Source organism: Sceloporus undulatus, chromosome 11 (assembly GCF_019175285.1).
Source record: "Sceloporus undulatus isolate JIND9_A2432 ecotype Alabama chromosome 11, SceUnd_v1.1, whole genome shotgun sequence".
NCBI lineage: Eukaryota > Metazoa > Chordata > Lepidosauria > Squamata > Phrynosomatidae > Sceloporus > Sceloporus undulatus.
Window position 1 is genome coordinate 11,853,857 of NC_056532.1, and position 12,518 is coordinate 11,866,374.

At 42.4% G+C, this 12,518-nt stretch overlaps 1 protein-coding gene across 3 annotated transcripts in view; it reads left to right on the forward strand.

The window, feature by feature from the left end:
• The window catches only part of SGSM2 (small G protein signaling modulator 2), a 104,036-nt gene that overhangs the window by 80,045 nt on the left and 11,473 nt on the right, over positions 1-12,518 (forward strand). For all 3 annotated transcript variants that reach the window (XM_042442627.1, XM_042442628.1, XM_042442629.1), the window contains 7 exons: positions 2,285-2,435; positions 4,780-4,844; positions 5,308-5,453; positions 7,845-7,973; positions 8,161-8,337; positions 9,972-10,376; positions 12,142-12,266. In XM_042442627.1, the coding sequence (XP_042298561.1) occupies positions 2,285-2,435; positions 4,780-4,844; positions 5,308-5,453; positions 7,845-7,973; positions 8,161-8,337; positions 9,972-10,376; positions 12,142-12,266 (1,198 nt within the window). The remainder of the gene's footprint in view (positions 1-2,284; positions 2,436-4,779; positions 4,845-5,307; positions 5,454-7,844; positions 7,974-8,160; positions 8,338-9,971; positions 10,377-12,141; positions 12,267-12,518) is intronic.

The following is a 12,518-nucleotide window of genomic DNA, read 5'->3' on the forward strand; positions in this document are numbered from 1 at the left end:
TGTGGGTGTTCTGTGCCCCTAACCGCAGTGAATGTAATTGGAGGAAGATTGGGAAAGTATCATATAGATTTCCCTCCTAAGATACTCAGAGGTCTCAGGCCAGGCTAGATTGGTGTTTGCCCATCTCTTTGAACCAGTGGCACCTGTGGGGCAGAAATCCAGGGCCCCACTGGTCAGTATGAGCAGCAGGACCATTGCCATCCTATGAATGCAGTAATGTTCATTGACTGACCTGAATTTGAAGCCCGCGTGGTGTAGTGGTTTGAGCATTGGACAACATCTCTGGAGATCAGGGTTCAAATCCCCACTTGGCCATGGACTTTGGGCAAGTCACATTCTGTCAGCCTCAGAGGATGGCAATGGCAAACCCTCTCTGAACAAATCTTGCCAAGAAAACCCTGCGATAGGTTTGCCTTAGGGTCACCATAAGTCGGAAACAACTTGAAGGCACATAACGACAATGCAATGGAGGGCAGCCATAGGACCATTGGGCTAAATCCAGGTGTTAGTTCCCAGTTAGAGTAGATACCCTGAATTAATGGTGTTACCGAGAAGGGTTGGTTTACATAATCTCACTCATTCAGGGGATCCGTTCTAATTGGAATTAACCATTGGATACAGTTGATTCAGTCCAGGGTAACCTAACCCCATTCATGCCATGAAAGCTTTGCCCCAATGGATTAATGCCAACACTGTTGTACCCAGTTTGCTCCCCCAGTTTGCTTTGATTTCTTTGCAACCTCTTTCGACTCTTTGCATGTGACCGAAAATTTGGCAGAGACCCGCCGCCGCAAACCAAACCAATAAACCTCATTCCGAAGATGCTGTTCACTCTAATTCTTCACTAATTCAGGTACCTTTCATCTGAATTCTTAGGTTCTGTGGGGTTCACCTTAAAAGGACACTGTTTCTATTTTTTGTTCTTAAAAAAAAAGATGAAATCAAAAAATTCTTAAGTTCTTTGGTCTACGGAAGGGGAAAGGCGGAGGAGCCAAAAACACCACCACCACCCCTTTAAGATTGGTTGTCTTTAGGAGACGTTGCCATAAATACTGGCTTGTTCAGCTCGTTCCTGAAGAATTAAGGTGAAGAGCATTTTTGTGCCCACTCTCTTTTGCATCCATGGTGTCGATGTGCTTTTGCAGCATGCTCTTTGTCTTTAAAAAAAACCAACGCTAACCACATCTGTCCATCTTGTACCTCGCCTGTTAACACACCTGTTACATTGAAAAAAATGGCTAGATATGTTAGCTGCCCCATAACGCCTCCCCAAACCCCACTTTTGGGGAGAATATGACCATGAAGGAACAACTAGTACAGTGCAAACCTTGGAGGGATGGTATTTAAAAACAAATAGCCCTCTCCTTCTTACCCAATATTGAAAAGCACTGCTACTTTTACCCCTCAAAACCCTAAAACTGACCCACATTTTGCTTCTCACACAGCTGCCTCTGCTGCCCAGATCTTTTGCCTTAATAGACATTGTGGATGAGCTGAAGGCCAGTCATTTATGAAAAGCATCATCCGTTGTTAGTTTTTAAAAATGGTTAAGATTTCAGAGCTTCAGATGTTTCTCGAACAATTTGTAACGTTGGAACGAAACAACATGCTAATACCGTCTGGGAGATAGATGGGAGCAGAAGTTAAATACTGTATATACTCATGTATAAGTCTAGGAATACTAGTCAAGAAATTGACCCCAAAAACTGGAGTTGACATATCCGCAGGTCAATGCAAAAGGCAAAGTATACATTGCCTTAGAAGCACTGACCTTCCTCTATTCTCTCATCCATCCAACTTTTAGGATGAGTACAAACACTTTTGGAATTTTGTAAGTTCTTTGGCATTGCTTTCCTTTGCTTCATCCTTTAGATCCTTTCTTATGTGGCCCTAAGTTTTACTCTCGACTTACCCATGGGTCAAATCAAATTCCATCATTTTGGCCCCAAAACCTGCCCTTGACTTATACATGAGGATGATTTATAGTCGAGAATATGGTAAGCTCATTTTTGGACTTCAACTCACAGAATCCTTCAGTTGCCAGGCTGGGAGTTGTGGTCCAACCTATGTTTTTCCAAGCTCTAGATTGGAGCCGCACAATACAAAAAAATAAAAAATAAAAATGCGATGTAAAAAGACAAAAATGTACTGTTATGTCTTCTTTACCTATTTTCCTGGTTCATATCACAGCTGAATGGAAGCATGCTCTACTATAACCTGCCAAGGACCAAAAGGCTTTGTACATCAGCTTAACATTTCTCCATCCTTCTCTCCTCTTACCTAGATATCGGTGACAAGTTGGAGATGCAGTGCTTTGGAGCCGGTTTATTGTCGTGGCAGCTGGACCCTTGCAGCCAAGGATCTTCGTGTCTCTCGTGTTCCACGGGCAGCTCTCCTTACGACATGCCGGCCTGCTGCAACTGCATTCATGACAGGTGAAATCAGACTTTGGGATGGATGCAATGAGTTCCTGCCATAGTGCCAAGCCTTCCTCCCAGAAGGGGCATCTCTAGAGGAGTACAGGGGGTGCAGGCTGCACCTCAGAGCAGGGTGACACTCAGTAAGGTAATTGTTCACAATCCATCCCAAGATGCTCATCTTTTTAAATACAGTGTACCTGCGTCATACGCGGGCACACCACGCTGGAAGGTATGCCGGAAAAAAGCCTCCCGCGTCCTGGAAGGAGTAATGGAGTGTGCCATGGGCACGAGCCTCATTGCTCCTTATGCGGCTTGAGCTTATGCGCATTTTCTCTTACGTGGGGTGGTCCGGAACTGATCCCTGCACAAGAGAAGGGCACACTGTAAATTCTTTTGGGGGATATTTAGAACTTCCAAAATCCCCTAACCAAGGCCTGAGACAGACAGGCCAAAAGGCACATGGTGGTGCCGATACTAGGGTTCTGGACCACGCAGCAACCGCACGGTCTGGAACCCTAGTATGTAATGCTGGCGGCCTGATGGTGGCGTCCCGGCCGCACGGCCGCCACCATTTTCACATAACGGAGGCATATTGTCCACACATCGTGGTGCGTCCATTGTGTCACGGCTGCCTACAGACTTTCATTTTCGGGTGGTCTGTACTGCGCCCAGCATAGCCAAGCGTTCTCTGAAGATGCCAGCCTATGATGCTGGCAAAATGTCACAAAGGAACTCTTCTAGAACATGGACACATAGCCCGAAAAACCCACAAAAAACCACAGCCAGAAACCTTTTCAAACTCTGAGTAAAAGCAACTCATCTGGGATTTTGTTACTTAAAATCTTTGTGCATCGATTTTTCACCTTTATGGTATTTCCTGGGTAAAAACAGTGTTTTTGTGCCAAAATAATAATTTTTTTTTCATTCAGAAAAAACAATTGCCAAGATCCATCACCAAGAGATGAAGTGACATTTCTATATTTTTATTATTGTTGTTGTTATTGTTGTTATTGTTGTTGTTGTTATTATTGTTATTGTTATTATTGGTGTTTATTTATACAGAGCCATAAATTTGCATGGCACTTTACAGAAGTCATTAAAGCAACACATGGCCTGCCAAAAGTCATGAAATGGACAGGTTGCTTACCTGTAACAGTATTTCTTCGCGTGGACATCTGCGAATACATACAAATGGGTTTCACTGCGCCTGCACAGTGCTGCTCGGAACCTACTGGAATCACTGGGCAGAGTTAACTCTGCAACATATTGAAACTTTTTGGCGGTAACTCCGCCCACCCGTTATAAGGCCCCTGCCTTCCCACTCTTTTCCCCAGTTCCGCAATTTTTCCGCCAAGCAGGCGATGGAAGAGCCAATGAGAGCAGGACACTGAGGGGACGGACGGGTGGGATTTGTATGTATTCGCAGATGACCACTCAAAGAAATACTGTTACAGGTAAGCAACCTGTCCTTCTTCTTCGTGGTCTCTGCGAATCATACAAATGGGTTTAGACTGACAAAAGGAATAAAATAATATAAAGTAATTATACAATTTATCCATCTAAAATACAGCTATAAAACTGTAAAAATTATAAGACAGATAATGTATCATTAATCCATTTTATCAAAGAATATTTATACTGCAATCTAAAAGTCAGATTTAAAACCAGCTAGGGAAGTAATAGGGAAGCGTTTGCGAAGGCTTTCATACACCATCGTGATTAAAGCAGACTTATCCCTGCAATAACCAGGTAATAACCAGCAACAAATCATTCACAGGGAAATCCCATGAGTGATTTGTTGCTGGTTCTTCCCAGGATAATTCTTCTTCAGTCGTGATGTGTGTGAAAATCTTCCCGCAATCGCACAACTTTCCCAGGATAATGGCAGGTTAAATCCCCAATTTTCCCTAGATTTTCCTCAGTGTGATAAAATCCACATTATTATCTCTGTGCAACATCGACAGGGCGGGGGGAACATGCCCAAAAAAGACAATTTGCACACAGAAGAACACTTTACAGAACATGTGAGCATTTTTGTGTGTGTGCAAATTTGGTATCGTTTTAAAACAAAACCCCAATTTTGTACAAAATACGTTCTTAGAAATGGGGAGGGAGTTGCACTAAAAAAATCAATTGTTGCAATGATAAAAATAAGTAACAACCTGGATATTGCCTATTCTAAGAGCAATAGTTGCTTTTTGACTGCAACTCACAGAATGGCTAGGGATCATGTTTGCAGGAGTTGGAGGCCAAAAAAGAAAAAGAGGAGAACATTTTTGCAAGCTTGTTCTAGGAACGGTAGACTAAAATAATGTAATTAAAACTGCTTCTGTGATGTTTTGGGCGTTTGTTCCAACAGGACTCCTCTGAAAATGTTGTGCCAAAGTATGAAGAGACAGATTGTTTCCAGAGCCTTCTACGGATGTAAGTATTTGCTTGGATGGGGTTGGGGTCTGGGCTTACTTAGCATTCTCCATCTTGATGCACTGCAATGTGTTAGACTCCTGTTATCTCAGGGAGTATGACAGCTGACCTTGTTGGTTGGACACATCATGAGAAGGCATGAATGTTAGGAAAGGTTCAAGGAAATAGAAAGAGAGGAAGGCCACATGCTAGATGGTCGGACTTTATTAAAGAGATGACAAATATGAGTTTGCAGGAGCTGGGCAGAGCAGTGGAGGACAGGGGGTCCTAGAGATGTCTCATCCATAGGGTCACTATGGTCGCGATCTGTGCGAAGACGGTTTACAACAACAGCAAAAAGCAAACCCTGCAGTTTCTTGTGTTTAAGAATTAAGAAAGCATGCATTTTAACATTTTGTATAGCTTGGCTGAAGTGCAGGCCGTTTCCCCATCTTTCTCTTTTTCTCTACCCCATTCAACACAGGGCTTGCTTACTGCCGGCACTTGTCCACAGTCCGGACACACTTGTCTGCTTTGGTGAATCACACAATCATCCCTCCGGATAAACCCACAAATGCTGCCGGTGGGCTGACCAAAGAGGTCTGGAGCAAATATCAGAAGGACAAGAAGGTAAAATATATGTTTTTGTATGTTTTTAAAGTGAAATTGTGCAGTTTGGCATCACTTTAACTGCCATGGCTCCATGCTATGGAATACTGGGATTTGTAGTTCATTGTAGCACCAAGCACACTCTGACACCAAAGGACAAATATCTTGCAAAACTACAAATCCCAGAATTCCATAGCATGGAGCCATGGCGGTCAGACTGCACTATTTCTGCAGTGCAGATGCAGCCATGCACCATTCCCCCCACAGCATTAAGAAAAGTGAGAGACACAAAAAATAGTAGACACTACATAGTGCACCCATGTAGTTGCACAGACAAACTCATAGAATCATGACTGGACACATGCAAAACTACATAAACAACATCCATGCAAAATAGCACACACAAAGGCGCAAACCTCCAGCCCATGCACTTTTAACATTTCAAAGGATGGGAGGATGGAGCAAGCTTGTTTTCTGCTGCTCCAGAGAACAGGACCCGGAGCAATGGATGGAAGCTACAGGAAAAGAGATTCCACCTCAACATTAGGAGGAACTTCCTGACAGTAAGGGCTGTTTGACAGTGGAACACACTCCTTCCTCTGAGTGCAGTGGAGTCTCCTTCCTTGGAGGTCTTTAATCTCGGGGATGCTTTGATAGAGAGTTCCTGCGTGGCAGAATGGGGTTGGACTGGATGGCCCTTGGGGTCTCTTCCAACTCTTCTATGATTCTATGATTCTATACTATTTGACTCCATGGTTCTTATGGTTTTTCCTGTTTGTACCCATATGGAGCCTAAATCGTGCCAGCCACACCTAAGAGGAGACATGGCAGCTGACATAGGGGAGACCAAAGGTGTGTAGAAATAAATAGGTATAAAATCTTGACAAAAATAACCAAAAAGGCTGGGGCATGCAAAAACAGCAGAGCAAACAGCAGGGCTGACTTACTGAGTGACCAAAAAAATGTTAGGTGTCTAATGTTGGGACTGGCTTACCAGTTAGACTGGCTCAGATGCAGAAAGGTATAAGCAACAAGTGTTGGAAATGCCGTCAGCAATTGGGCACATTTATCCACATGCGGTGGAATTGCAACTATGCAAGAATTTATTGGAAGGATAGACATAATTTAGTCACCAAAATTATTGTCTTCTCAAGAAAATATGGACCCCAAATATTCTTCGTTGGGGATGTGTTCAAATGAATCACTGGAAAGAAAACATGGAAAACTTTTATTCTGTATGGCTACCGCAGCCGGAGTCATATATGCAGCTAAATGGAAAAGGAGAGAAAATCCAGGAAGTAAGGAATGGTTATTGAAAGTGTCAGACTGTATGGCGGCAGATAAACTTGACAGTATTAATGAGAGGAGGATCGTGATTAATAATAATAATAATAATAATAATAAACTATTTATTTGTATCCTGCCTCTCCCTTTTGAGATTGGGAGCTTTGATACCTTTGATATCTTTTCTGAAAGAAAATGAATATGAACAAATGATTATAGAATTATAATTACGATAAAAGCTTTTTGTTTTGAAATTTAAAATGGAAGGACGTAGTATAGATGAATGAGATGTGTAGGATTGTTAATACAAGATGGCATTACTATTTCACTTTAATAAGATAAGGAAAGGATTGGAAGAACTATAATTTGGACGTAAGAGATTAGGTTTAAATGCAGAAGCGAGGGATATAAGAAATACTGAAATAACCTAGGAAGTTATTAAATGTTTTGTTTGTTTCTTGGTCTGTTTTTGTTGGTGTGTGTACAAATGGATAGGTGTATGTACAGTATTTATGCAGTTATGTATTTAGTCCTTCCTGAATCTTCGTTAGTGAAGCAAAGCCAGAGAGAGAGAAATTAAAAATAAAGTTATAAAAAGAAAAACAGCTTAGAAAAAGAGATTCGGGTTAGTTTTTGTCTATGGGACAGTGTTCGTTGCAGAATGCTATGTTAATCGATAGTGTTAACATAATAACACATAGACATGTGTCCGCTAAAACAAATCAAAGACAAACAGAACAGTTACTTGCATATGGCTAGGGGATAGCATGGATGATTGAAGACTGATGATTTTGATCATTCTAGGCTCCATTAATAGCAGTGTAGTATCTAGATCGAGGGAAGTAATTCCCCTGCTGAGGTATTCTGGGAATTGTAGTCCAAAAGGTAACTTTTCCATAATCTCAGCATAGTTGAGAGTGAGATGCAATGGAGTTTTCAAGAAGAAGCCATGGTTAGCTGGTGGGAACATTGAATAGGAGCAATTCATTTTGCAACCTTTTCTTACAGGTCTCGCTTGTTTTGTCCAAAAATTGTGGCTTTTGTGCGTGTTTGTGTGTGCTTTGATTTTGGAAAGGAGAAGGCCCTTGCCAATTTTCTCATACCATGTATTTCTTTTTGTCGTGTTAGAATTACAGAGAATTGGAGCTGCTGAGACGGGTTTACTATGGTGGTGTGCAGCATGAGATCCGAAAGGAAGTTTGGCCTTTCTTGTTGGGACACTACAAGTTTGGCATGAGCAAGAAGGAGATGGACAGGGTGGGTATTTGCACCAGGATTTAAAGGAGAATATTTGGAAGCGGGGTATGTTGACACATGACTTGAAGGTGCATATGGCGAGGGCGCACTGAATCTGTAGTCTCAAATCCATCAACAGTGAGTTGAACAGGCAATGGTTTCCTAGCATGGTACACATACTTTCTTTTTTCTCTCACTCTTTGCACAGGCGGATGAGGAAATTGCACTCCAATATCAGAAAGTGATGGCTGAGTGGAAGGCCTGCGAAATGATTGTAAAACTCCGGGAGAAAGAGTCGCAAACAGCCCCCAAGTTTTCTTCTGGCAGTAGCATAGACAGTCATGTCCAGCGGCTGCTCCATCGGGACTCCACCATCAGCAACGATGTAAGTCAATGAGTCTCACCAACTCAGCTGGGATCATAAGAACATCACAAGACCCTGGCAGGTTCTGAGTAAAGGTCCATCTTCTACTCCAGGAATAAGCATCCTAGTATCCTCCAGCTGCTTGGTACTACACCTTCCATTAGCTCCAGCATCCATTTGGTAGAGGTTATAGCCCAAAGCTTCTGGAGGACCTTATGTTGACTACCATCATCTAGTTCAGTGGTTACCAAACTTTGGTCTCCAGATGTTTTGGACTCCAGCTCCCAGAATTCCCGACAATTGGCCAAGCTGGCTAAGGCTTCTGGGGGTTAAAGTAATAATAATAATAATAATAATAATAATAATAATAATTCTATTTCCCGCCTCTCCCTGCGGATCAAGGCAGGATCCCATCAATATCAGCTATACAATTTACAAAATACACAAAAGATTAAAAACATCCCACAATATACAGTAAAATATAATACAATACAATACTAGTTAACGCTAGTCAGCCAGCAATATTACAGTAGGGGAAAGAACGCATCTGATTCATCTGTTTTTCCATATAATCAAATCGGGGTGGGAATCTTCACTATAGCAGGTCAGGTGGATATGCCCACTGGAAGAGATCTGTCTTTAATGCCTTCTTAAAGGCTTCTAATGATGTAATGAGACGGATCTCTTCTGGCAAGCTGTTCCATAATTTTGGGACCGCGGCTGTAAATGCTTTTTGGGAAGTAGTGACCAATCTGGGTTTGGGTTTTTTTTTTTTTGTACTTGGAAGACTAAACTTTAGGAACCGTGATCTAGTTGAACTTCCCTGTTTGCCAACACTGGCCAAACAGAAGCTTCTGGGAAGCTCAGACATAGGACAGAAAGTAGACTTTGGCAGAAAAATGCTGCAGCTTCCAGAATCTCTGGCATGACCACTGGCTCTTTGGTGTTTTCTTCAGATACATTGATAAAATACAGTGTGTGCCATAAGTACTGTATATACTCGACTATAAGTCAACCTCATGTACTGTATAAGTCGAGGGCAGGTTTGGGGGCCAAAATTATGGATTTTGATATGACCCGTGGATAGGTCGAAGGTAAAACCTAAGGGCATGTAAGAAAGATCTAAAGGACGAAGCAAAAGAAAACAATGCCAAAGAAATTACAAAATTCCAGGAAGCGTAACTATTCACACTAAAGGCTGGAAGGATGAGAGAGCAGAGGGGATGGATTATAGCCTTGCCTTTCACAGAGGATGGTTCTCTTTTTATAATTCAAATTAAAGGACAGGACTTAAATTGACCTGTAGATAAGTCAACTCTGGGTTTTGGGGCCAATTTCTTGACTGAAATTTCTAGACATATACATGAGTATATGCCGTATTTAAACACAGTTGCATAGGTATGGGGTCTATATGAAATCAGTCTTTAAAAAGAAACCCCACTAAATTTATCCCCTACCCCAGTTTCCTTGTTTTACTGAAACACATTTATTTCTTTGGTAGCTGTATTCATATTCTTAAGTGAATATTAGAATGTTTTCAAGTCTTCCTCTGCAGGATGCCTGATTCTTCCTATCCCTGCTCCATTTCGGCAAATCTACACATACCTACCGGATCCCTTCATGCTATTTTATTTCTCTGTGGTCACCATTTTCAGGTGTTTATATCTGTTGAAGAAATGGATTCGGCAGAGAAAGACCCAAAGGCACAGGAAGACGCATCCATGGTGGGTGGTTGCATCGACGCGCCAACAGTGATTGTGGCAGTGGAACAACAGCAGTCAGTAGAGTTTGACTCTCCAGATTCGGGTCTCCCATCTTCCCGGAATTACTCAGTCACTTCAGGCATCCTCTCCAGCATTGATGATGGGCAGAGTGTCTGCTTTGAGGATGGGACAGAGGAGGAGACGGTCCCTGATCCACAGAGGCCGGATCCAGAAAACAGTCTGCAAATCAAGGGTTTGGAACTCAAGGGATCGGAAATGGAGGCGCCGATGGGTCCTCAGACGGACTGTAAGCCAACGGCAGAGGAGAGCATCTCTATGTGTTTGGCAGCTTATACGGTAGGTGACTGCTAGGTGTGTTTTTGAATTGAGGATAGAGACCTTGTGCATGCCTGTCCAAATACTGCATTTGTCCCCTGACTCTTTTCTGGATTCTTTTACCATCTGTTAAATAGCTGGATGGATGATAATTGTGTCACTCTATTCTGCTTTGGTCAGGCCCCACCTGGAATACTGTGTCCAGTTCTGGGCACCACAATTCAAAAAGGATGTTGAGAAACTGGAGCATGTTCAAAGGAGGGCGACTAAAATGGTGAAGGGTCTGGAAACCATGAAGCCCTATGAGGAACGACTCAGGGAGCTGGGTATGTTTAGCATGGAGAAGAGAAGGTTAAGAGGTGATATGATAGCCCTGTTTAAATACTTGAAGGGATGTCATATTGAGGAGGGAGCAAGCTTGTTTTCTGCTGCTCCAGAGACTAAAACACGGAACAATGGATGTAAGCTCCAGGAATGGAGATTCCACCACATCAGGAGAAACTTTCTGACAGTAAGGGCTGCTCGACAGTGGAACATGCTCCCTCAATGGAGAGTGGTGGTAAAAGACTGGATGGCCATCTGTCGGGGATGCTTTGATTGAGAGTTCCTGCATGGCAAGAGGTTGGATTGGGTGGCCCTTGTGGTCTCCTCCAACCCTGCAATTCTATGATGACCAGGGTTGCAGTGCAAAAATAGAAGCAGGGGTGGTTTATTGTGGGTTTTTTGGACTATGTGGCCATGTGCTAGAAGAGTTTATTCCTGAGGTTTCACCAGCATCTGTGACTGAGATCATCAGAGAATGCTCTGAAGATGCCAGCCACAGCTTCTGGGGAAACGTCAGGAATAAACTCTTCTAGAAAAGGCCTCATAGCCCGAAAAAACCACAAAAAACTATGGATGCTGGCCATGAAAGCCTTTGAGTTCACAGAAGTAGGGGTGGCTATGCTAAAACTCAAATCAGAATCACAGGAAGGAGCAGCAGTCAGCACCAAAGCAAATCAGACTGCTCCAAAAGCACACAACTGCAAAATTGATGTGAGATAAAGCAATACACGGGCATGCGTCTGTTAACAAAGCCTCTGATAAAGAAGTGCCTTTTTTCCAAAGCAGCATGCCTGCAATAAGCAATGCAGTTCCCTTCATCTGGGATACAACGGGATTCTCTTCTAAGCAGTCCTACTGCAGCTGTGTGCGCATGCCTACAACAGGCAAGGTATGCATTCTACCTGCGCACGCATGAACAGCAAAACAGACAAAAGGGAGAGCAAAAGTCTGCTTCACCAGCCAAGCACATAAAAGCATAACTCTTGGAAAATTGAAGTTGAAAACATATGGAATAGTAAAGATTGAGAACCACTGGTGTACCTATGCCATGTTACATACAGACACGCATTTCTGCACCAGGGATAATCCTGATTATGTTGAGTTCTCTTCCAAGAGTATGAATATATAGTTAATTGCAGAACCAAATCGATCCTACATTGCAATAGCCACAGAAACCTAAAGTTTTCTTTGTGCAAGATAAATAAGATCTGAAAATAAAAATGCAGTTACTCCCTGAGCTTGAACATTAGCTTTGGCTGAAGGCCTGCACTGTCTGGTTTTGGTTTTTGTCTTTGTAGTAACAGCAACCTTTAGTGGCATCTCTTGTATCCTTTCCCTGCAGATACTTATTTTGTAAAAAGGCAGACATCCTACTCCCATAGAAATGGATCATCTGAGATGGAATGGCTTGTGCCCGGTTTTGTTCACCAACACGTTTGTGACTTTTGTTTGTATCTTCCAGATAGAAATGTTGGACACTGTTGCCTTAAACTTGCACAGGATTGATAAAGACGTTCAGAGGTGTGATCGCAATTACTGGTATTTCACTGCTGAGAACCTCGAGAAGCTTCGAAACATCATGTGCAGGTGGGTTAATCTGTAGTATATGATGAAGTTTAGCTTATGAAATGAAGGCTGTCAGAGTGGAGTGGAGCTTGGGACATGAAGAGTATATACACTGCTTTAAAGGACAGAGCCTGGTTGTGCCTTGTTTCCCCCCAACTCCCTTGGACTTGCTTAGGCCAGCATTATTGTCACAACTCCCATGGGCTTTCAAATATAATAATAATAATAATAATAATAATAATAATAATAATAATAATAATAATAATAATAATA